Source organism: Onychomys torridus, chromosome 9, assembly GCF_903995425.1.
Source record: "Onychomys torridus chromosome 9, mOncTor1.1, whole genome shotgun sequence".
In the NCBI taxonomy this organism is placed as follows: Eukaryota; Metazoa; Chordata; class Mammalia; order Rodentia; family Cricetidae; genus Onychomys; species Onychomys torridus.
This window is the reverse complement of record NC_050451.1, coordinates 44,973,405-44,999,054: the sequence shown is the minus strand read 5'-3', so window position 1 is coordinate 44,999,054 and position 25,650 is coordinate 44,973,405. Positions and strand designations below refer to the sequence as shown.

The 25,650-nt window shown below is 44.6% G+C and overlaps 3 protein-coding genes across 4 annotated transcripts in view; 2 read left to right on the top strand and 1 right to left on the bottom strand.

Annotated features, from left to right (window-relative positions):
- The window catches only part of Parp4 (poly(ADP-ribose) polymerase family member 4), a 90,979-nt gene extending 70,258 nt beyond the window's left edge, over window positions 1-20,721 (bottom strand). The window contains exons 1-9 of the mRNA XM_036198507.1: window positions 20,485-20,721; window positions 15,202-15,334; window positions 12,366-12,564; window positions 10,965-11,028; window positions 10,232-10,307; window positions 8,843-8,956; window positions 5,193-5,342; window positions 2,817-2,954; window positions 1,123-1,296 (exon numbers count right to left, since the gene is read on the bottom strand). Coding sequence (XP_036054400.1) covers window positions 1,123-1,296; window positions 2,817-2,954; window positions 5,193-5,342; window positions 8,843-8,956; window positions 10,232-10,307; window positions 10,965-11,028; window positions 12,366-12,564; window positions 15,202-15,333 — 1,047 coding nt within the window. The 5' untranslated portion in view covers window position 15,334; window positions 20,485-20,721. The remainder of the gene's footprint in view (window positions 1-1,122; window positions 1,297-2,816; window positions 2,955-5,192; window positions 5,343-8,842; window positions 8,957-10,231; window positions 10,308-10,964; window positions 11,029-12,365; window positions 12,565-15,201; window positions 15,335-20,484) is intronic.
- Window positions 20,722-20,730: 9 nt separating this feature from the next.
- LOC118591374 (protein UXT-like) lies at window positions 20,731-22,722 on the top strand. 2 transcript variants are annotated; one of them, XM_036199600.1, is made up of 2 exons: window positions 20,731-20,789; window positions 21,838-22,722. In XM_036199600.1, the coding sequence occupies exon 2, from the start codon at window positions 21,944-21,946 to the stop codon at window positions 22,415-22,417; it is 474 nt and encodes a 157-aa protein (XP_036055493.1). In that variant the 5' UTR covers window positions 20,731-20,789; window positions 21,838-21,943; the 3' UTR covers window positions 22,418-22,722. The 2 variants fall into 2 exon arrangements, with proteins under 2 accessions (XP_036055493.1, XP_036055494.1); XM_036199601.1 differs by having other exon boundaries at window positions 20,735-20,789; window positions 21,883-22,722.
- The window catches only part of Cenpj (centromere protein J), a 64,252-nt gene continuing 59,337 nt past the window's right edge, over window positions 20,736-25,650 (top strand). The window contains exon 1 of the mRNA XM_036199597.1: window positions 20,736-20,789. The gene's annotated coding sequence lies outside the window, so the exon portion shown is untranslated. The remainder of the gene's footprint in view (window positions 20,790-25,650) is intronic.

The following is a 25,650-nucleotide window of genomic DNA, read 5'->3' as shown; positions in this document are numbered from 1 at the left end:
TCACCTGCCTCTGCCTCCTGAGTGCTGGGATTAAAGGTGTGTGCCATTCTGCCCAGCACATGCATCATGTTTAAAAGATTTGTTTATTTTTTATTTTATATGTACAAATGTTTTGCCTGTATGTCTGTATGTGTACTGTGCACATGCCTGGTGCTGAAGTGGAGATATGGATGGCTGTGAGCCACCTTGTGGGTGCCAGGAACCGAAACTGGGTCTTTGGCAAGAGCAACAAGTGCTCTTAATCACCGAGCTATCTCTCCAGCTCCTCCGCTTTTTTTCTCCCGAGACAGGGTCTCATGTAGCCCAGGCTGGCCTCAGATTTGCTATGTAGTTGGGACTGCCCTTGAACTCCTGATCCTTCTGCCTCTGCCTCCCTTGAGTGCTGGGATCACAGGTGTGCACCACCATGCCTGGATATATTATTGTTGTTGTTGTTATTATTATTATTATTATTATTATTATTATTATTATTATATCTTTGTTTTTTGAGACAGAGTCTTTCTACATAGCCCTGGATATCCTTGAACTCACTCTGTAGACCAGGCTGGCCTCGAATCCACAGAGATCTGCCTGTCTCTGCCTGCTGAGTGCTGGGATTAAAGGTACGCGCCATCACATCCAATTTTATTTTATTTTTTAAAGGTTTATTTGTTTTTTTGTTTTGTTTTGTTTTGTTTTGTTTTGTTTTTCGAGACAGAGTTTCTCAGTGTAGCTTTGCGCCTTTCCTGGAACTCACTTGGTAGACCAGGCTGGCCTTGAACTCACAGAGATCTGCCCACCTCTGCCTCCCACGTGCTGGGATTAAAGGCGTGCGCCACCACCGCCTGGCTAAAGGTTTATTTGTTTTATTTTTATCTGTATTAGTATTTTTCTCACATGCATGTATGTATACCACACACATGTCTGGTGCCTACAGATACCAGAATATGACTGAGTCCCTTAGAACTGTAGTTAAAGATGATTGTGAGCCACCACGTGGGTGCTGGGAGCTGAATTCAGGTACCCTGAAAGAGGGGCCAGTGCCCTTAACCACTGGGCAATCTTCCTAGCCTCAATTCACCATAATTTAAAGACATGACCCTGCAACACACTTAAACTGAATTCTTCATTCCAGGGGCATACCTGACAAAGGTCCTCTTTCTGAGCTAACAACCTCAGGTTAATTTCTTCTGATGCCGGGTGCTTGTGAGGAATTAATCGGTAGAAATCGGCCATTGTCTTTTGCAGCTGCTCTGCTGTGTCTCCATTCTTCAGAGCTGATTTTACGAGAAGGAGAATCCCCTCTGCTTTACTCACCTGCAAACAGAAAGCAAATGTGATTATTAAAAAATTTAAATCCTGATAATCATAGAAGAGACATGCATAAAAATTCCTAAAACAGCTGCTGGAGACACCGGATCTATGAGTTTCTATAGATCGCTGACTCTGCTACAGTTTAGGCCTTTTGAAAAACAGAATATCTTTTATTAACTCTTTCATAGTTTCAATCCTGTTAGTTTGAGTCTTAACTGTTTTTCTAAGCTTAGTCCCTAGGGAGGTGCTTTGGGGAAGTGTGGGGACCTTTAGAGGAAGAGCCTAGTGGAACCCCAGTCCACTCTTTCCTTTGGTTTCTTAGCCTTGAACCGAGTGAGTTCTGCATCACTATAAACTCCTGATACGATGCGCTGCCTCATCAGAAGCCCGAAACAACAGGGTCAGTCCATCACAGCCAGAGATCTACTACCCTGTGAGCTATAAGAAAGCTTCTCGTTATAAACAGACTGTCCTTGGTATTTCCTTATAGTGACGGAAAACTGACTAACACAGCCTCTAGAACAAGTGCTGACCTTGAGGTCCGGCTAGGCTGTGACTGATGCTAGGGAGGAGATGCTTGCAAAACTGGTCTCAGCTCAACTGCGGGGACCAACCAGGGGCTCTTCGCTTCTTTCTTTTGAAGAACAATTTTTAATGTATCCTTGGACAGTCTTATACACGTATGCACTCCTCTAATCCTCTCCTGTTCCTTCTGGATCCTTCTTCTTCTCAACACGTCCCCCTGCTACACAAACATCTTCCTAAAAAACGACCCACCGAGTTCACTTAGGGTCGCTTGTGGTTGTCCAAGTGCAGGGCTGTTCTCCGGATCGTGGGCTGCTTATGAGTGGCTAACCTCTGAGGAGACATGCAGCATCATGTACTACACATATGTGAACACGAACAGACAGGAATACAAGGCACCGGTAGGAGACTTGCTTCTCATTGAGAAACGTAGAGCGATGTCAACATCAAAGCAGGGCCATGTTCCTAATTATGAGAAGGCCTTACGAACTGAACAGCAGGGAATCTGTTTCTCCCTGAAACAATTAGTCTCACTCCACAGGGAAAGCTGCCTGCACTGTCTTCGTTTGACTGCTCAGTTGCATGAGTTGGATCATTGGGAATATCTTCTGTAAGTCACGTGTTTTTGTCAATCACCGTGATACATGATGGAAGAGAGAACAGCATGTCCTGGTGTGCTAGAAGCAAGCCTGCCTTTCCTAAGACAGTGAGGAGCTGAAAGGCTGAAGGGATTGTTTCCAAGTAGGTCAGGATCTGGATATCTAAGCGGGGGCACTACCACTCTGTTCCCTGACACGGTGCTTAGGCCCACACTGACCATCACCGAGAACTGACATGACAGAGACATCTGGTTCTCCCGATGCTCCCTTCCTTCAGAGAGCGAGAAAAGAGCAGTGAGGGGGTGGACTTCGGAGTAAACCACCAGCACGTGACTGTCAGCGCTAGTGTTCACGCCAAGCCACAGGAAGTAGGTCCATTCAATGACACGCCTGACTTACGTCATTCAGGCTTATGCTGGTCACTGGCTTGAGAAGTGTGTGTTCCAGGTGTCCCAGAGCTTCTGCCCAGACCATCTCCACCAAATGGCTCACCTCCTGGCTCAGAGTGCCTGAACTTATGACCTCCTCCAAAAGCAACTGAAACAACAGAGCAACAAAGAATTACCACCACCACTTCCAAAAAAAATGTCCTCGTGAGCACTGTGTAAGACGGACACAGAAGCTGGCTGTGGGTCAGTAGTCAAGCACCTGCTTAGTGTATCTGAGAACCTGGGTTTCACTTCCAACCTCACAAACAACAACCAACAAAACAACAGTATAGACCTGGAAACAAAGTTTAAGAAAAAAATAATGACAGAGCCCAAGAGAGGCACCCACTCCCATAGCCAGACACTATGGTTAAATGGCTTGAGTGTCCCTCAAGGCTCATATGCTGGCAGCTGGGTCCCCACTGTGGAGTAGTGGGATAGTAGACCCTTTAAGAGGTGGAGACTGGGGGTTGGGGATTTAGCTCAGTGGTTCGATCCTCAGCTTAAAAAAAAAAAAGGGAAATAACGAGGGCTGGAGAGCATGGCTCAGCGGTTAAGAGCACTGACTGCTCTTCCAGAGGTCCTGAGTTCAATTCCCAGCAACCACATGGTGACTCACAACCATCTGTAATGAGGTCTGGTGCCCTCTTCTGGCCTGCAGTCATACATGCTGTATACATAATAAATAAATAAATCTTTTAGGAAAAAAAAAAAAAAAAGAGGTGGAGACTGGTGGAAGTTACTCAGAACCCAGGGCAGAGCTTCAGAGTACATGGATGCTTTTCTTGAGGGAGGAACTTTGCTCTCCATGGTATTTTTTCCCTCTCTCTCCATGGTTGTTGTTGTTCGGGGTTTTTTGTTGCTGTTGTTGTTTTTTTTTGTTTTTGTTTTTTTGTTATTTTTTTGTTTTTGTTTTTTTTTCTTCAAGATGGTTTCTCTGTGAAACAGTCCTGGCTGCCCTAGAACTCACTCTGTAGACTAGGCTGGCCTCGAACTCTCTGCCTCCCAAGTGCTGGGATTAAAAGTGTGCTCCACCACCGCCCGGCTTGCTCTCCATGGTATTATGTAGACAAGGGGCCTTCCACAGGATGCCAGAGCCATGGGGCTTATACTTTCAAGCCACTAGATGGTGAGCCAAGCAACTTCTTGATAAGGTTTTTGCCTCATGTGTCTTGTGGCGGCAACACAAACATCCTGGGATCCCAGCCAGGCTTCCTGTCCCCACTGGGCTCCTGCCCCCCACCCCTCTGCCATGTACTCCTGTTGGAGGGCCCCCACTACCACCTTTCTCCTGTTCTCCTCTTCCTCTTGTCTTTTCCTCTACTCTGTAAGGTGTAGGCCCATCAGTGGCATTAAACATATGCAGTAAGAGTTAGGGAGCTTGGAGTCATAGCCCCGACTGTAGTGAAATCTTTCAAAGATGTGAGAGCTTGTTGCTGAGATAAATAATACACCTTGTGGCTCGTCCCACATCTCAACCAGTGGTCATGTCTTCCTTTTAAGTTTATTTTTTCTTAGCTTCCCTTCTCCTCTGCCAGTTTTTTTTTTTTTTTTTTTTTTTTTTTTTAAATAAAGAAAGTATTTCTGCTGGACGGTGGTGGCTCACACCTTTAATCCCAGCACTTGGGAGGCAAAGGCAGGCAGATCTTTGAGTTGAGGACATCCTGGTCTACAGGGCAAGTTTCAGGACAGCCAGAACTACACAAAGAAACCCCATCTCTCCCCGCCCCCCCAGCCCCCCAGGGTTTCTCTGTGTAGCTTTGCGCCTTTCCTGGAACTCGCTTTGTAGACCAGGCTGGCCTCGAACTCACAGAGATCAGCCTGGCTCTGCCTCCTGAGTGCTGGGATTAAAGGCGTGTGCCACTGCTGCCTGGTGAGAAACCCCATCTCAAAACCAAAACAAAACGAAAACAGACAGCCTGGTCTACGTCATAAGGTCTAAGTCTGCCAGAGTTACATGGTAAGACCCTACATTAAAAAAAAAAAAAAAAATTAGCCGGGCGGTGGTGGCACACTTGGTTGGGAGGCAGAGGCAGGCGGATCTCTGTGAGTTTGAGGCCAGCCTGGTCTACAGAGCAAGATCCAGGACAGGCACCAAAACTACACTGAGAAACCCTGTCTAGAAAAACAAACAAACAAACAAACAAACAAAATTAATCAATCATCAGCTGGGTATGGTGCCCACTGAGAAGGCTGAGGCAGGAGGTTTGTTTGCGTTTGATGCCTGGACTAAAGAGTGAGGAGTATCTAAAATAACAAACCAACCCCAACAACAATCACAGCACTCCCTCCCTCCCAGTTCAGCCAAGGCTTGAGAGGACACAATCCTATCAAGCAGCTAGCTTACTGCTTGCAGCTTTTCAGATGCTAATTGCGTTGCTTCAGCCGTGAAGTGTTCCTGGAGCAGAAATCCTTGTCTCTTCAGGTCTTCAATGTAACGCTCATAATACTCACTGGCACCTTCAGAGGTTTGCTTTCCAGCGCTCTCTCTTCGAGTCTGGGAATTACAGTGCACAGAAAGGACATAGGAACTTAGGAACACACTCATCCTCAGTGAACACCTACACTCTGCTTTTCTTTTCCCTTCCTTCCTTCCTTCCTTCCTTCCTTCCTTCCTTCCTTCCTTCCTTCCTTCCTCTCTCTCTCTCTCTCTCTCTCTCTCTCTCTCTCTCTCTCTCTTCCTTCCTTCCTTCCTTCCTATTAGGACACTGTATTGAAACAATATTTGCACCTTGCTTTTCTTAAAGAATTATGTTGGTTTGAATGAAAGTACCCCCCACCGGCTGATCTCAGTGCTTGGTCTCTAGTTGGCAGGTGTTTTTGGAGGAGTCTCAGGTGTGGCCTTTGCTGGGGGAAAGTACATCATGGAGGCGGGGCCAGCTTTGTTTCAAGTTTCAAGTCACAGGGCTCATTCCTCCTTCCCTCTCTGCTTTCTGTGCCAGGCAGCAGCTCTCAGCTTACCTTCCAGCTGCCTTCCAGCTGCCTTCCAGCTGCCTTCCAGCTGCCTTCCAGCTGCCACACTTCCCTGCCATGACTGTATGATAAGACTCTTATTCCCCGGAACGGAAAGTCCAAATCAGCCCTTCCATCTCTAAGTTGCCTTGGTCATGACGTTTTGAATCGCAGCAACAGAAAAGGAACACTTAAATTGTTCAGTTTTCACGAAGACAGCCTTAAAGGTGGAGAGGAGGGAGCAAATCCCGAGTGGGCAGAACAGAGGAAAGACTCCTTGCGGGACGCATTCATTCAAGCACTCGTTCAGAGCCTGTGGCTGCATGAACTTGGAAGACTGGCATTCCACCCCTTTTTGGAAATGTAGAAAGTCAATCAAGGACAGGGAAGAAAAGGAAAACTACCCTGTAAAGGATGCCAGCCGGGGACAGGCATCAGTCAGGACAAAGTGAGCTCCCAGTGAGGGAAGGGGCAGGCAAGCTCTGGTCAGGCAGATGATGTGAAAGGCACAGGCTTCTCCTCAGCCAAGACAGCACTCACACGTGGCACTTTCTGATCTTCTACTTCCCTTTTTTAGTTTATGTACATAAGTGCTCTATCTGTATGTATGGCTTTATGCCTGAAGAGGGCATCAGATCCTACTATAGATGATTGTGAGCCACCATGTGGGTGCTGGGAACTGAACTCAGGACCTTAACCACTGAGCCATCCATCTCTCCAACCCTCGGCTCTTCTGGGAAACCCATCCCATGACTGAACAACTCAGCTTACACTGACCCCAGATGATGGAAGAAAATTGAGAATCCTGGTGTCCCCTAGATGTTGGCTAATCCTGACTCTGAGGTGCACAGCTCCAGACAGATGTCACATTCACAGGCTGTTCACTGGGGGGTGTCTCTGAAACCTGTAGAAACGAGTTATACTCCCAGGTCACTCCATTTAAAAGGTAGATGCTGGAGTTTGGGTCTCAGTTGTCCCAGGGCCAAAGAGAACCACACGGGCCTCAGATCTGCTAGGCAAGACTCTTACTGCTGAGCAACAGCCCTGCCCTTAAAGCTTTTTTTCTTTTCTTTTAATTGTTAAACACGAGTGCTGGGAGCCAAACTCCTCTGGATAAGAAGCAAGCACGTGGCCTCTGAGCCATCTGTCTAGTATCTACCTTTTCTAAGTTAATTATTTCAGGTATTTGTTAAGTGATGGAGAGTGGCCTAGGGATGAATTTTTTTTTTTTTTTTTTTTTGAGATTTATCCTAAGATGGCTTCATGAGGCTGGACAAGCCTCTTCTACAGAACATCTCTCATTACTGCTTAGGTGAGGCTTACTCCTGGCAGGTGGACACCTCAGCGAGCCTCTGCTGGAGTGCTTGAGTGAGCTTGCTAAGCCTGGTGGGAACCAAGATGCACCAGGACGGTCTACGCAGCGTTACGCTTCTTTCTTAAAGATATAACACAGTCCATTGTGGTTTTTTGGTTTTGTTTTATTTTGAATTACTTTTTATCCAAATAACAAAATAACCACATATTTTGGGGCAGAAGGTTAAATATCTTCTACTTGGATACACCTGACCCTGGATTAAGGGTCTAGCTCTGTTTCCATGGAAACCTTATTAAAGGCAGCTATAAGGCTGGTGCAGTAATGTAGGCTTGCAATCCCAACATTTGAGAGGTTGAGGCAAGAGTAAGAGCCGTCTCAAAATGCAAACCTTCCACCCCTCCCAAAACAGTCGGCTGTAACTGTAGTGACATCTTTGGTAAGTCTGCACCAAGATTAGGACTTCAGTGAGTGCAAAGAGCTTTGGAAACCAAAGCTTTTGACTTTCTTCAGAGTAATTTATAGAACAGGGTGCATCTCCAGGGTCACCTGGAATCCGTGCTATGAGAGATATGAGCTTCTGAGGGTCAGGGCTTCTGGGATGGTCCCATTTGACGTGTGTGTCTTTACTCCTGAGTGACATCCGGGCTAGGGGCCAGATGAGAAGCTTCCAGAGCCAGTGTGGACCCGTGTGAAGGCCTCTCTCACTGAAGAATGGACTCTGTGCCCCGCCGTCTGTGTTTCGGGCCACAGTAGATCTGCATGGCTGAATATCTATGTGAGAAGGCTCCCCAGTGGGCGATGCTTGGTGCATACTATATTTAATCGTTGGGCGTTTGTTCTGGATCTATTTTTATTTCAGAATTGTTTTAGACCACAGCTGGGCTCCTGGCTTGACACTGAACTAGGACAAAGTTTATGGCTTCTGTGAAGCCTTCCTTGTGATTTCCATCTTTGTATGACCATGAGCCCTGAGTATTTCACATGTACAGCAGTGCCAGAACTGTCACAGTCAGTCCCAGGGACGCATCTGATGTGAGGCAGGAGTGGTTCATGCCAGTAATGGTGACACTGTGGAGGCTCTGAAGGAGGAGTGCCATGTTTGAGGCAAGCCTGTGTAGTGGATAGCCATCCCAGCATTGGCCTGGAAGTTCCAACCCCCATTGAGGCTTCGGTAATGGTCACGCCCACAAGGCGGGATGGAGGAGGAAGCAGAAGACGAAGGATCTGGAGGAGGTCACTCTCTTGGTTCAGGGACGCTGGACGCTGGAGGTAGACCGAGCAGAGTTCTCCAGAGAACACCGCTGGACTGCGCTATACCTTTGCCAGACCCTACAACCTACCCCTTCATTTGTAAGTTACCCCACAAAATAAACCTCCCTTTTAACTACGTGGAGTGGCCTGAATAATTTCACCAATAAGCCTGGAATCCTCTGTCTCATTTTTAAAGGTGGGTGGGTGGCTGGGTGGGAGGAGAAAGGAACAAAGGAGGAACAGATAGAAGAAAAGAAGGACAGATGGAGGAGGGAATGATGGACGAGGAGGATCTCTGCTACCTTTTCATCTTCGACGTTCAGCCTCCAGCACAGGGAGAAACAGATTCTGATGCTTAAGCCACCTAGGCCCATTCCAGTCATTTCTGCAGCCCCAGCTGACTACGGCCCCAGATAAGGAGAAAACTTCAGCATGCTGGCTAACAACGGGAAGAGTAAAGGCACAGGACTCTAACTCACCTGCGTGCTGCCAGCCAGGAGGAAGTGTGCCGATACCACAAAGGGACAGGCCCCTGGGTCCCGGGGGCACTGCAGCTCTACTACCACAGTCTCCTGGCCTCCGTCCACTCCCACCTGCAAGACAGGGTACATTTCAGAAGCGGAGCTATGGAAACTAGCCACTCTCCACATCAGAAAAGGCTGCCTACTATGCTGGAGCAATGCCTGTTCATTTGGAGAAGTATATTAGAAAACACAAAAGTATCCAGAGAGTAAAAATCACCTGAAACCCTGTCACAGCAATATAATCACTATCAGCATGTTTGTATATTTTTCTCTGTGTGTTTATAATATGTCACTTTTCACATTATAGAAGGAAATATCCTCTTAAATTTATATTTTATTCAAACATCTAAAAAGTGTTTGAAGGCAAGTGTTGATTTTAATTTGTGTGACTCTGTCCATAAAGTCTTCTTCTGTTTCCTTTAAAGCAAAAAGAACAGTTCAACATGGTATAAATATTTGGTGTCAAATCTGTCCTTTCCAAATATGAGAAACAGTCAATAACAGGGTAGAGGTTTATTTCTAATGCCATATTGATGCTTTATATTGTTTAATATTTGTTGTAAGTGGCTAGATTGTAGCTCAGTTGGGAGAATGTTTGATTAGCATGCCTCTAACTTGGGTTTGATCTCAGACACTGCACAAACTGGATGCTGCATAATTATAATCCTAGCTCTTGGGAGGTTGAGGCAGAAGGATCAGGAACTCAAAGTCATTTTTCACATGTAGCAAGTTCAAGGCCAGCCTGGGATACATGAGATCCTGTCTCAAAAAAAAAACAAACAATATATTATGAGCAAGAATTACTTTCATTAAGAACACTAAAAAAGTTTCTTTTTCTTCTTTAAAATTTATTTAGTTTTTGGGCTTTATTTGAGAGGGGGTTTCATTGTGTAGCTAGGGATGTCCTTGAACTCATAACCCTCTGGCTTGGCTTTCTAAGTGTTGGGATTATAGGCATGAGCTACGACACCAGGAAAAAATTTAAACAAACATTTTCTTTTCTTTCTTGCTTTTTTTTGTTTTTTTGTTTGTTTTTTTGTTTTTTGTTTTTTGAGACAGGGTTTCTCTGTGTAGGCTGTCCTGGAACTTGCTCTGTAGACTGGGCTGGCCTCAAACTCACAGAAATCTACCTGCCTCTGCCTCCCAAGTGTTGAGATTAAAGGTGTGTGCTACCACCGCCCAGCAAACAAATATTTTCAAAGTAGTAAAAACCAACTCTTGTTACAGGAGTTATGATATTTAGAATATGAACAACTTTTCAAAACAATGAGAAAAATCATCAAAAATGAAATGTTTTCAGAAATTATTCAGTCTCTTTTCTCTAATTAGAAATCAGACTCTTACTTTTTCCAAGATGTTATATTTCGCAACTTCAAAGTCTTGAAGAAAATGAGGAATTTCAACATTCTCTGCAGAAACCCTGAAATTTGTATAATTAAACGTTTAAAATTGAAATGGAACTTTAGACCACACTGAATCTCCCAACAGATCCCCTAATTCCTTATGAGGTACGTAGTAAGTCCCTGATGCCTCCTTAAATAGTCTAGAAATAGTTAAGCAATTACGAAAAATGAGCTGGATTCATCCTCTGCATAACTAATTTATTAGTTATTATTTTCTGATTTTACATATTTGTGGGTGGAGTGTGATAATTTAACCTGTGCATTCAGTGAGGGATGATCAGGGAGATCTCCATCCTCCTCTTCTGAATTTCCAAGCACTGATGCCCAGAACCTTGAGTGCACAGGGAGTCAAGGGCAGATACAGAAGCAGAGATACCAAAAACACGGCCACCTTCTCTGGTCGCCACCTTCTCTGGTCACCACGTTCTGGGGCTCTGACTCCTAGCAATGGTTTTCTGGGCTACATCAAGTCCTTTTATAATATAAAGGAGTCCAGTGTATATCACCTGTCCTTTGCTTGTTCGTTTTTATTTTTGTTTTTTTGAGACAGGGTCCCTGTAGGTAGCTCAGCCCTGCCTCAACCTCCCTAGTGCTGGTAACAGGCAGGCATCACCACCCTCAGCATATTTGTGCTTTTAATACTATGAATGAAGTTTACAAAATATTTTGCTTACTGAATGACTTCAGTGTTGTCATTCTCTGGGGTGTTGTCCAAAGACACATCTTCTGTTTCCACCTCTAGAAATAAAAGGAAAACTTGTTGACTGTTCAAAGACTTATAATTAACTGTGAAACTAACTGCTAGAATTACTAAGTTCTTTTGTTTGTTTTGTTTTTTCTTTTTCTTTTTTAAGATCTATTTATTTATTATGTATACAATGTTCTGCCTGTATGTATGCCTGTATGCCAGAAGAGGGCACCAGATCTCATTCTAGATGGTTGTGAGCCACCATGTGGTTGCTGGGAATTGAACTCAGGACCTCTGGAAGAACAGCCAGTGCTCTTAACCTCTGAGCCATCTCTCCAGCCCTTGTTTTGTTTTTTTTCAAGACAGGGTTTCCCTGTGTAGCTCTGGTTGTCAGTGGAACTCACTCTATAGATCAGTCTTGAACTCAGAGATCTACCTGCCTCTGCCTCCCAAGTGCCGAGATCAAAGGCATGCTCCACCACCACTTGACCTAGTTATGATTCTTAAGTAGAGCTGTTTGCTCTATAATTCCCCTCCCCCTTCAATGTTCTGGGGACTCAAACTCAGGGCCTTACGCATGCTAGGTAAACACTCTATTGCTGAGCCACACTCTCAACCTGTTCTGTTTTGTTTTGTTCGTTTTTTTGGATACTTTTAGTTGAAGGTTTCACCCTGTTGCCCGAGCTGGCCATGAACTCTGAGGCTCCTGTGATCATCCTGTACCATCTTACCAGTACAGCTATCACTTTCTTAACACCAAGGATTATTCTACTCCAGGTTAAAATTATACACAGGCCTGGGGATGCCGTAGATAGTAAAGCACTTTGCAAGCATGCGGACCTGAGTTTTATCCCCAGCCCCTAAGCTAAAGGTTGAGAATGGCAGGGAGATCTAGTAATCCCTGGTGCTGGGGAGAGGAAAATAGGAGGCTGCCTGGGGCTCCCTCACAAGCCATGTTAGATAATTAGTGAGTCCACACCAGTCGGAGACCCTATCTGAAAGGAGATGGGCAGCATCCCAAAGGACAATACTCATGCTTGTCCTCTGATCTTCACAAGTACACCATAGGACATACATTTACACACATACACAAAATAAAGAAATTAAAATACAATGATTTTTAAAGAAAATTACACATCAAATATTTTTAGACCATCAGGGTTTTTTAGTCATCTTGAGTCTGACCTCACTAGACTTCACATTGAAAAATCTATTGCTAAGCTGGCCTTTTATCCTTCAGGACTTTATTTCCTGTTTCTGAGGTAAAATGAAGCATAATTATTTTGTAGTATTCCTGGACGATTTGTTTTTCTCATAACATTGCTGACGTCCAAATGTCTACCATGGCATCTATAATCATAACTTGTGCTAGGTAGGAGGCACTCACCAGCACAGCTCTTTTCACTTGGCGGTGGCATCATAGCCAGTGACTGGAGATCATAATTCTTCACGTCCAAAAGTCTCCTCTCTTTGACAGAGTCCCAGATGAAATCTGGGTTTGCAATCTGGACATCATTCTTTTGGATGGAGTTCAGTTGACACCGACTCAGGACGATGTCAGCATTGTCTAAGATTATGTGTGTGCACTAAGGAAAGACAGTAAGTTCATTACACAGCAGCAAAAACAAAATTAAACAACAGTGTTTGTATCTGTAACTTTAACCCCCTAAAGGTCTTATTCCAAGGCAGTTCATAGTGATTTTTTTCATTAAACATTAAACATTAAAATTTACAGTTCTAGAAAAACTTTAAAAAATAAACAGGTTATTGTATCATCCCTCCCACCCCCAACCATAGTTCTAGAGCAAACCTAGAGCCATGATCATGCTGGGAAAGCGCTCTACCACTGAGCGACATCCCCTGCCCTATGCCAACAGTGATTACACTTTGGGGTACGGATGGTCTACATCACAGGTTGCTTCCAAGTTCTTCATGCTGTGAATGTACTCATGCATACATCTTTATGGACTTGTCCTGTTACTTCTTGACACAGAGGCAGGCAGATCTCTGTGAGTTTGAGGCCAGCCTGGTCTACAGAGTGAGTTCCAGGACAGCCAGGGCTACACAGAGAAACCTTGTCTCAAAAATAAAAAAAATGAAAGAAAGAGAGAGAAAGGAAGGAAGGAAGGAAGGAGGGAAGGAAGGAAAGAAGGAAGAAAAGGTAGCTACCAAAAGGCATATTTTGCTACTTTGTAGTTCTACCTTAGTTTTTTTAAAAACGGAGTACACATGTGTGCATGTGGGTGATGCGTTTGTTCACCTGTGTGAGTGTGGGTGCACACATAAGCTACTGTGCATGTCAAGGTCAGAGGACAACATTGGATGCCAGTCTTCATGTCTACCTTGTTTGAGATAGGATCTTTTTTTTTTCCACTTGCCACAAATAATGTGTGTGTGTATGTATGTATGTATGCATGCATGTATGTATATTTGCATATGTTTGCATGTATGTATGTATGCATGTGTGTGTATGTATGTATGTATGTATGTATGTATGTATGCCAATAACTTACAGGGATTCTTTTGTTTCTTCTTCCCATTTTACTGTAGGAGCTCAGGGATTACAGACTATGTTTCTTCATTTACATAGGGTCTGGGGGTCGAAACTCAGAAATTTATGATGGTGTGGCAAGCACATTGCCCACTGAACCATCACCCCAGTCTCCAATTTTTTTTTATATAGTGTGAGAAAGAGTTCATGCATATTGTCAACATCTATAAAGTAATAATAGGGACCTGCTAACCCTCCCCCATTGCTCCAGTGCCTCCCCCAGAGGTACTACTGTGGTTTGCTCCTCATAGATATTTCCAGAGCTCTTCTTTGCAGACAATGGGTATAACTGAACAAAGGGTAGCATGCTCTCATACTATCTGAGCTGCTTTTCCACTTCAAAAAAGTTTATCTTCAAGTTCATCCCTCATCCTTAGGTATATGCAGACGTTTACTTATTGTTATGTCTGATTGTATTTTTCCCTTTTAAGTCCGTCTTGTGTAGCCCAGCCTCGTCTGGAACTTGATCCTCCCACCTCAGCCTTCCAAATGCTGAGATTACAGATGTGAGCCACCACATCTGGCTTTGTGTCTCTATCTCTGCTGCCATGCACATTTCAAACATTTATAGACATTGGCAAAAATAAATAAAAGTCTGAAAGGTCTCATACACAGTATGTGAGAGTTTCCCAAACAGCAGAGACCATGGGCAGCTCTTTACTCAGAAGACAGCTTACTTATTACTTCTTTTTTCTTTTTGTTTTTTTTTGAGACAGGGTTTCTCTGTGTAACTGCCCTGGCTGTCCTGGAACTCACTCTGTAGACAAGGCTGACCTCGAACTCACAGAGATCTGCCTGGCTCTGCCTCCTGAATGCTGGGATTAAAGGCGTGTACCACTGCCTCCTGGCTTATTTACTACTTTTAAGTGGATTATCTGTCCACCCATGGAAATGGTGAGGCTTGGGAAGTCGGGAAGCCGTGTGATAGAAGAGCTGTGCCTGAACTGGAGGGAAGTGGGGATATTCTCCTTGTGGTACCCTGATGGGATTGAACTTGCCTCCGGGAGTAGATGAGGCTCTCTATGGCTAGTACCTGGGATAGACCCAGGGAGAGGCAGCCAGGGTCAGACCTATCAACAGAGGGAAGAGAAAAAGACAGGGCCAGCAAGTCTGGGACATAATACCTTAAGACTTCCATTTTGTCTTCTTAAAAAAAAAGGAGGAAATTGCCTTAACATTTTTAAGATAGGGTCCACTTGTGAAACTGTATCTGAATGCTTAGGCCTTCAGTTCACCTCTTGAGAAGCAGTAGCTTCCTTCAGCTCTTATGAGATAAACTCCCGCCGAAAGGGCTAACTAGTTCACATTGTACTTCGGCCCCCAGTGGTCAGTCCTGCGCTGACCCACTGCCAGTGACAGAGCGGGCCGTTTGCGAGCAGGTACAATATGACGTTTCTCTTTTAAGAACAGGTGTGGCTGGTCTGAAATTTTATTTACATCTTTGGCTAAACCCGAATGATAGCAGATTCACAGGTCCGGGACAATGTTGGGAAACTCCCAGAGCAGAAGACTGGGCTGGGTCCTCTGGCATCCTCTGCTTCTTCTGGTCCATCCTCCAGGGGACCATGGCCCAGCGTCTCCTGTGGCCAGTCTTCTCTGCTTACTCTTTAACGAGCCGGGTTCCCTGAAAGTTCATATTAATCAGAGAGTAATCAGTGAGACTTGGAAATACCTGAGGATTTAATAAAAAGGAAAACTCTCCACCATTTTCTTTAATATCAGCTTGCAGCTTTTTCTTCTGTTGACGAGGTAAGTATTTGACTTTCAAGCAGAATATACAGTTTGCAAAGATTCCCAAAGTCATCCTGAAAGAAAAGATGGTTTTGAGTCATAGGCTTCTGCTTGTTGTGGCCATTATTTGATCTTTAAGTTTCATATATGTGTATATTATACATGGAGCACACTCCCTTTCATATCTCTGTCCCTTTCCACTCCTGTTGATCTTCTCCATCCTCCTAGACAGCTTTCTTCTACATGCACACACACACACACTACACAGATACACATACAGGTGTGAGCTGAGATATTTATATGAAATTCACCAAGCACAAAGGACAGAAAACATATTTGTCTTTCTGTGATTGCTTTAAGCTACTTGTATCCATTTTTCTGCAAACAACATGATTTTGTTCTTCTTCAATGCTGAAAAACAATTCGATTGTGTATGTACATCACATTTTCCTTATCTGTTCCTGTTGTTGGATACCTAGGTTGCTTCCATAATTTAACCATTGTGAATAAACACTGATGTGCAAATATCTCTGTGATATGTCAATTTGCTTTTTTTTTCTTTTCTTTTCTTTCTTTCTTTCTTTTTTTTTTTTTTTTTTTTTTTTTTGGTTTTTTGAGACAGGGTTTCTCTGTGTAGCTTTGGTGCCTTTCCTGGAACTCACTCTGCAGTTCAGCCTGGCCTCGAACTCACAGAGATCCGCCTGCCTCTGCTTCCTGAGTGCTGGGATTAAAGACGTGTGCCACCACTGCCCGAAACTTGGTTGTTTTTTTTGAGACACTGTTTTACGTAGTCACTTTGGACCCCTGATTCCACCTCTAAAGTGCTGGGATCACAGGCATGAGCCACTACAGACAGTTTATACGGCACTTGAGGTTGGAACCAGGGCATGCCAGGCAAGCATTCCAGCAGTCAGCTACATCCCCAGCTTGATTATAGATTTTGACACTTTATCCCCATTTCACAGAGGAGGAACTGTGTCCAAAGTCTCATGACTCAGTATAACAAAGGTACAGGGCTGGAGTCTAGTTTCAGCCTTCATGCCCCTCCCCCCACCACCCCACACTCCTGTGCAGAACTTCCCATCTTCCCAGAGAATGTGACTCACTATTTTCTGAGTGAGTCAGACTTGAATAGAAGCAGACTACAACCCAATGAGCGATGACCAAGATTACTGTATCCAGCAGCTATAATTTACATTTGACTGAGAAGTGAAGGCATTTCAGGAAAAGCACAGTCTAAGTTCATGGCCAACAAGCCAGCACTGCAGAAGATACTTAGAGAATGATGTACATACTATCCACAGAGGAGGGAAAAATATTCTCAGTACAAGAGCAGAAGAAATAATAAATTTCTGGGAGGAATGAAAGACAAAGCTGGGTCAACACAGTAAACCAAAACACTCCTAACAGGAATGAGAAAAGAAAAGGATGAACACTATCCACCCAACCAGAAAAACAACCACACGAGGACAGGAAGCAGTACATCTCTCAGTATCAACCTCAGAAGGAAATGGCTTGACTCACCGATCAAGAGATACAGACTGGGAGACTCAACCAAGGCCAGTCTGGGTTACCAAAAAGTTGTTTCTCTGAAAAGATAAGCAAGACTGACCACCTCCTAGGCAGGCCGACCAAAACTAGAGTTTGTAGAGTGCTTAAGCAAAGTCGTGGGTTTGCTCCCCAGTGTCAGCTAAAACTGGGCATCCCTTCATGACAAAGCCGAACAGGGCTGTACCTCAACACAGGAAGACTAAGTGTGACATTGCACTAACTGGGGAATTTCCTCTACAATTGGAAAGGAGACAGGGGTAAATAATGCCCACTCTTTTCAACATAGTGCTACAAGTTTACTGGACTAGTAAGGCGAGAGAGAAGTGAAAGAGACACACATCTGACAGAAAAAGCCAGTTTATCCCTGCTTCCACGTGATGTGATCCTTCCTCAAGAGATCTGAAGACTCCACCAGAATCTTTGCATTGTTGTTTTTTGTTGAATGTATTTGGTTTGCTTTAGGTTTTTGTTGTTTATTTTTGTGGCTTTGGCTAGCCCAGAACTTGCTATGTAGACCAGGCTGGGCTTGAACTCAGAGATCTAGCTGTCTACCTCTATTGCCCAAGTCCTAGGATTGAAGGCATGCACCACCACACCTCACTGGCCTGGTTTAGTGTTGAGCTAGGGTCTCATTGTTGTATTGGTACTGGCTGACCTAGAACTCACTGGGAAGCCCAGGCCTCAAACTCATGGTAATCCTCCTGTCGTAGCCTTCAGAGTGTTGGGACTGAAAGTGTGTGCTCCCATGCCTGGCTCCTACCAGAAAATCCTTAGACTTGGTAAACACTTTCAGAAAAGGGGCAGGGAATAAAACCAACAAAGAAGGTAGGCATCCTTTTACGAACCAACAACAAACTTATCAAAAAGACCTGGGCGGGGGGAATCATTTCCAATAGCTTTTAAAAATCCAATTGGAAATAACCCTAATAAAAGGAGGGGAAATACCTGTGTGATGGAAAATTAAAACACAATGGGAAGAAGAAAGAGGAAGGAGAAGCCTCCCATGGGAATGTACTGACAGGATAGTATAAAAAATAGCTGCATTATTGAAAATGATCCACAGATTCAAAGCAATGCCCATCAAAATCCCAAAGTTATTTTTCAAAGAAGTAGAAAAAAAAATTCATGTGGGAGCACAAAAGGTTCCTAATAGCCAGAGCAATTCTTAGCAGAAAGAGCAATACTCATCTCAGGTTATACTGGACATCATAGTAACCAAACTCTATGGAACTGCCGTAAAAACAGACATATACATGGATGGAATAGAGGATTGAGAGCCCACCTAGTGACAGAGGCCTGATTTCTGACAGAAGTTTACAAAACACACTGGAGGAAAGGCTGCCTCTCTAAGAAGTGGTAGTGGGGAGTCTTTACCAGCTACACTTCTTCATTTTTGGAAAGTCCCAGTGCTGACCCTTCAAGAACTGTCTTCCTATTGGTCACCTGCCATCGGTCCCAGAACTGACCGACTCCTACTCTGTGCTTATCGGCTCTTCTCCACCCTTGTCATCATGTCTACACGAAGGCTAATTCTACTTAGGAACTATGCTTTATTTATATGCCTCGCTAGAATCCAGATCACTTTAAAACACTCACAGATAAAGCCCTGGATTCTAGAAAAGCCTTCTGACACCATTAGCATGAGCAGACTAAATGACATCCACAACGCACCTCTGCAATGAGAAGCAGATGTTCTGCATCTCTTTGGCACACAGTGTTAAACCTATGTATCTAAAAACTACTTCCTGAAGAAAGATGGAGTCGAAGGTGACAAAAAATTCTGCAGTACGCTCATACTCAGAATGACTTTCTCCCTTAAAACACCACACTTGATTTGCTGCTATTTATGTGTTATCATTTACAGTCCAGAATCCATAGAAGGCTGAGGGCTACCACTCCACCTTCCAATGAATCATTCTGAATCATGGCAGGAACTATTTTACTTACTTGAATGTGTTATAACCTGGCCTTGTGAAATAGGATCCCAACAGGAAATACCACTGTAGGAATTAAGGAATTAAGAGACCTGCTCAAGAGCCTTGTTTTAATTAGGTTTCTATTCTTTTGTTTTGTTTTTTTTTTTGTTTGTTTGTTTGTTTTTCGAGACAGGGTTTCTCTGTAGCTTTGGAGACTGTCCTGGACTAGCTCTGTAGACCAGGCTGGCCTCGAACTCACAGAGATCCACCTGCCTCTGCCTCCCGAGTGCTGCCACCACTGCCCGGCCTATTTTTTAAAAAATATTATTATTTTTAAAGATTTATTTGTTTATTATGTATACAGTATTCTGCCTGCATGTGTCCTTGCAGGCCAGAAGAGGGCACCAGATTTCAATACAAGTGGCTGTGAGTCACCATGTGGTTACAGGGAATTGAACTCAGGACCTCAGGGAGAGCAGTCAGTGCTCTTAACTGCTGAGTCATCTCTCCAGCCCCAGGTTTCTTTCTTTCTTTTTTTTTTTTTGGAGCTGAGGACCGAACCCAGGGCCTTGTGCTTGCTAGGCAAGTGCTCTACCACTGAGCTAAATCCCCAACCCCTATAGTGCACGAAACTATTCTTGTAATAAAGACCATAACCAAAAGCAACTTGAAGAGGACAGAGTTTATTTCCTCTCACAGATTATAGTCCATCATGAAAGGAAGTCAGGGCATGACCTCCAGACAGAGGTTCTCCATCTGTGGGTCGCGTCCCCAGAGCCAACCGATTCTTCCACAGAGGGGTTGCCTAAGACCGTTGGAAAACAGATATTTACATTATGAGCAAAATTACAGTTATGAAATGGCACCGAGAATAACTGGCTGGTGGTCACGGTCAGCATTAGGCAGGTGGAGAACCACTGCTAGAGACAGAGGCCTGGAGGCGCGGTTTACGGGTTTGCTTTCAGCTCTGCTCACCTGGGTGCCCAGAAATGACACCTACAGCGGGCTAACCAGGTCGCAATCGAGAAAATGCTGGGCAGACACACCCCAGAGGCCAATCTGACGGAGACAGTTACTGAACTGAGGTGCAGTCTTCCCAGGTGCGTCAACTGGACAACCAAGAATATGGCTATAACGTGAGAAGGACCTCCTGGTAGGGCAGAGGCACAAATTCAGCGCAAGGACAAACCTACATGGGCGTATTTCATGCCCTTTCTCTTTTCCTTTTAAATTGTAACATTGCCACAGGCGAGGCCCAGACAGATTAAGAATTTCTCTATTCCCGGTCTTGGCTAAAACTGTAAACTAACCTACCCACCCCCTACCTTTTAAAAGTATGTATGTATGTATGTATGTATGTATGTATGTATGTATGCATGCATGTAGTTAGTTAGTTAGTTAGTTAGTTAGTTAGCTAGTTAGTCGTATTAGGACCAGTCAGGTTTAGCTAAATTTCAACTCCAGACCTCAATGAGCCCATTTCTTCCACTACCGTGTTTCCTGCATTCTCTGCAGAATACTGCAGTATTCACAGAACTATCGTGCTTTTGCCTAAGTTTCCTTGGAAATCCGACTTGCAGCGTCAAGAAACGTAGCGATCGCTGCGGCTCTCGGGGAGGTCTGGTCGCGCAGACAAGGTTGACTTCCCGGCCCACCCGGCCTAAGTGCGTCAGCGAAGGTCACGGCCACCCAGCCAGGGCTTCCCGGCCCTCGGAGCGATCCGACGGCCTCCTGGGCACCCTGGGTCACCCACGCACCTGCTTGGAGGTCCCGCCTGGACGTCCCGGGAGCCCGACGGTCCGCTCCTGGGTTCCCCGAAGCCAGCGTTCCTGCCGCGGTGCTTCCGCTCCGGGCGCAGCGGGGCGCGGCGGGGCGGTACCGAGCCTGCGCCTCCTGAACCCCGAGCCGGAGCTGCTGTCAGCGTCCCTCTGCGACTGTCTCTATCACTTCCGCCTGCCGAGAGAAGGCGTGACACCCTTCGCCCGCCGAACTCTGCTTCCAAGATCAGCCAAGGCGTCAGGACTTTCAGTTTCGTCGTTGAGACTGTCAATGGCCAGTAGAGGTAAATCCAAAATTTGAATCTGGGAGACGTAATGTATGGCGATTTTGACAGAGAAATAATTGTGGATGGGTGCTAGGTAGAGTGCCGGAATCCCAGGACAGGGAAGAAACAAGTTTCCCAAAGGTTTGGGATCAAACAGGATTTTAAGGCTGAAGAGGGAGCTCAAAGGTAGAGGCCCTGGGTTCGCTTTTCAGAATCCTCAGAGGAAGAAAATGAGAACTTCTTGAGTTTGAAGCACATGATAGCATCCACCACTAATCCGAGACACTCAAACGGTGAGCTAGGGCTATATAGATCAGTTGGTTGATCGCATGTGTGGGCCCTGTGTGCTAGGATCAGAAATGGACTGAATAGGGACTAATTTGGAAATAATTTGATTCCTCAGAATAAGATGAACTAAATGAGAATAAAAGGTCTAGAATTGAGAAGTGAGTGTAAAAGGTATGGAGCTGAATCCTAACGCCATGATTTATGGCTGGGGAGTTGTAGACAAGGTACTTTACCTGGGTGTGGGGTTCAAATTTCATCATACAACCCACTTTATGAGGTTGTATCAGAATCACTTTATGCTGAACATGACTGCTCACTTTTGTAATCCCAGCACTGGGGAGGCAGAGGCCGGAAGAACTCAAGTAGAGCTGGCCAAATAGCTAGTTCCAGGCTGGGTGGGGCAGCAAGGGAGACACTTTTTTTTTTTTTTTTTTAAAATAGGGTCTCTCTGCATAACCATGGCTGGCCTGGAACTTACTATGTAGACCAGGCTAGCCTCAACCTCACAATGATCCATCTGCCTCTGCCTCTGGAGTTACTACACCAGACAGAAACACCCTATCTTTAAAAAAGAAATCAACTTATGATTTAATAGACAAATGGAAATGTGTAACACAATCATTGCAAAGCATACTGTAAAAAGGAAGGATTTGTGACATTACAGGCACTATGTAAAAAGGTATAATTTGTGATAAAACCCTGTAGGTGTGGAAAAATGGAGATGTATAATGAGCATAGTTTTTGTATGTTTTCACATGAGTTGATCATATTTTTATAGGAAAAGACCAAGGCACCAGAAATAATCTATGTTCAACAATTCTAGGAAAATTTAACATAATAAAAATCATAGAGTTATTATTGCCAGTGGCACTAAGGAGCCCATTATGGCGACACCCACCAATCGGCAGGCCTTGGATACTGCAGGAGAGAAAGTGCTGTTGTACGAGGCCTTTGTCAGTGATGTACTGCAAAGGGACTTGCGAAAGGTGCTGGGTCACCGAGACAAGGTGTACGAGCAGCTGTCTGTGTACCTTCGACTGAGAAACGTCATTGAGCGACTCCAGGAAACGAAGCGCTCGGAGTTACGTATGCAGGTGGATTTGGGCTGGAACTTCTTCGTTGACACAGTGGTCCCCGACACTTCACGCATCTACATGGCCCTGGGATGTGGCTTTTTCCTGGAGTTGACACTGGCTGAAGCTCTCAAGTTCGTGGACCGGAAGAGTTCTCTCCTCACAGAGCTCAGTGACAACCTCACCAAGGACGCTGTGAATATCAAGGCTCATATCCGCATGATGCTAGAGGGACTTAGAGAACTTCAAGGCCTACAGAATTTCCCAGAGCCATCTCCCCATTGACTGCTTCTTCCCACCTAATATTAAAGAGCCGAATACCTTGGGAAAAAAAATCATAGAAAATACCATCTCTGAACCATAATGAAATGAGACTGAAAACCTGGAACAGGGAAAATTGACAGCATAAAACATATGGCAATTAATGTTTTCACTTACGGTGAAAGAAGTCACAAAGAACAGTAGGAACCATTCTGAGATGAATAATAAAAGAAAAACAACACACCAACATTGGTGAGGTAGAGTTATTGTTGTGTTTTTGCTCTTTAAGGGGGTCTGCCACCCAGCTCCCAAATAAATCACACACACGGAGGCTTATTCTTAATTATGAATGCCTGGCCTTAGCTTAGCTTGTTTCTTGCCAGCTTTTCTTAACCTAAATTAGCCCATCTACCCTTTGCCTCTTTTCTTTTTGTATTCCTGTATAGCTTTCTTGGTTTCTTACTCCATGGCTGGCTGTGTAACTGGGTGGCTGACCCCTGGAGTCCTCCTCCTTCTCTGGCTACTTCTTTTCTCCTCCCAGATTCCTCCTATACATTCTGTCTGCCTGCCAGCCCTGCCTGTCCTTTCTCCTGCCTTGCTATTGGCCATTTAGCACTTTATTAGAGAGCATCAGGTGTTTTAGACAGGCACAGTAACACAGCTTCACAGAGTTAAACAAATGCAACATAAACAAAAGTAACACACCTTAAAATAATATTCCCCAACACTTTTGTGCTGCACCACAGCACAGAGTAAGGCAGAACTCTCCTCTTTTGTGTACTTGAACATTCTAGAATTGGTAGACCTGATAAACCTTTGCTATACAGACTTATTTGTTTTAATGATCTTTTGCTGCAAACTCAAGGCACCAGTAATAGTTAAATCTATACAAAAATAGTTTTATAAAATCTTTTAGCATCCAACATTGTTGTTAGAAGCTGTGTGTGTTCACATATGTATGTGTGTGCTTGGTAATCGTGGAGGTCTGTGCTGTGTGGAGGTTAGAGGACAAGCTTGTGCTGGGGGATGTCTTTCTGTACACTGTGAATATATGTTGTTCCCATTGGTTAATAAATAAGCTGAGCCAGGTGGTGGTGGCACACACCTGTAATCCCAGCACTCAGGAGGCAGAGGCAGGTGGATCTCTGTGAGTTCGAGGCCAGCCTGGGCTATAGAGCTAGTCCAGGACAGGCTCCAAAGCTACAGAGAAAACCTGTCTCGAAAAACCAAAAGTAATAAATAAATAAATAAATAAATAAATAAATAAATAAATAAGCTGCTTTGGCCTATGGCAAGGCAGCTTAGAGGCAGGCAGGAAAGGAGAGAGACAGGAAGAAGAAAGGCAGAGTAAGGAGAGACACCAACCTGCTGCCCAAGGAACAAGATGCCAGCAGACTGGTAACCCATGGCCATGTGCCAACTTATAGATGAATAGAAATGGGTTAAGATATAAGAGCTAGCTAGCAAGAGGCCTGCCATAGACCATACAGTTTGTAAATAGTATTAAGCCTCTGAGTGATTATTTTATAAGCAACAGTGGGACTGGGCAGGACTGGAGAAACCTTTCGACCACAAGCTTGGGTGTTGTTCCTCAGATGTCATCCACAGGGACTAGAACTCATTTAAGTGTGTTAGATTTGCTAGCCAGTGAACACTAGGGATCTACCAGTATCTGCCTCCCAGCACTGGGATTACAAACACATACAACTATGCCTGACTTTGTGTGTGTGTGTGTGTGTGTGTGTGTGTGTGTGTGTGTGTGTGTGTACATGTGTATGCATATGGGTTCTCTTCTTTGACATGGGTTCTGGGATGGAACTCAGGTCATTAGGCTTGTAGGGCAAATGCTTTATCCACTGAGCCATCTTGCCAGCGTCCAGCTTTTTTTCTTTCCAAAATGCTGGTATTGTGGGTTGAACTCTGGTCTTTATGCTTACAAGACAAGCTCGGACTGAGCTATCTGCCCATTCCTAGAAACCTCTCTACAGGGCTGGGGATATGGTTGAGTAGGTTGGAGTGCTGGTCTAACCTTTGTGAAGCCCTGGCTTCAGTCCCTAGCAATGTGTAAAAAACAGGCTTGGTGGTATAGGTCTGTAATCCCTGCAATCCAGAGGCAGAGACAGGAGGAGCAGAAATTGAAGGTTATCCTCAGCTAATTAATGAGTTCAAGGTCAGCCTGGGCTATACGAAACCCTGTCTGAAAAAAGCAACCAGAAAGAGAAAGATTTTTACTGTATAGTTACTTGTCTTATGGCTGTGACATTATTTGACAGAAGGGGTGTCAGGAAGGAAAGCTGTGCTTTGGCTCACACTCCTAGGGATACAGTCCATCACAGCAGCGACCGTGGCTCATCACATCTTGTCCACATCAGGAAGGAGAGAGTAATGTCTGTTTCCCTTTAATTCAACCCAGGTCCTCAGCCTGTGGAATGCTCCCACCCATGTTAGAGTGGGTATTGTCACCTCAATGAACCTAATGTAGAAAGACTCACACATACATGCCCAGAGGTTTGTTTCCATGGTGATTTCTGAATCCTGCCCAAGTGACAAAACTAACCATCATGTTCTAATGGAACTTTTTAGGAATCTGAGGTTGACTCTTGCTCTCCCTACAAGTGGAGTTGCTGTGGGGTTTCTTGCGTTTACCTGGGGGCCAGGTACTTTGTCACTCAGAGTGTTTCCTCTTTATGCTAGAATTGACCTTTCAAGCCTGGATCTGTCAGCTCTCAGCAGTTCTACCACTGGTCTAGAGAAGAAAGGGCCTCTGAACATCTCTTCACACCTGTCTTTCATAATTATACTAAGAAGAGCTGTTGAAGCCAAGCACTGTCCGAACAGGTTCCACGAAGCTGTGCGAGGGGGATTCTGATTGTTGTGAGAAAACTCCTGAAGCCAGGGCTCAGCCCTTCAAGCACAAAATTGTTCTTGGAATGTGCTTTCATGCCCCTCATTGGTGTGTAAAGTAGCAGTGGGTTTCCTGAAGATTATGTTACTGCTCAGATGATATTCCTGATTTTTGGTTGTCCTTGGGATCATATGAACATGCATTCATGTGAACATGCATTCATGACTTCATACAGCTTGAACTCGTGCGAATTTTGCTCATATGACCTTGCTTAACCCTCAGAATATCAATTGTCTGATGCCCTCAATAAAGTTAGTTATTGCATGAAACGTTAGTTTGGCTCATTTTCAGGTGTCACTCTCCCAGGTTTACACCACTAATTATAATGGTAACAAGGCACGATGGTACAGTC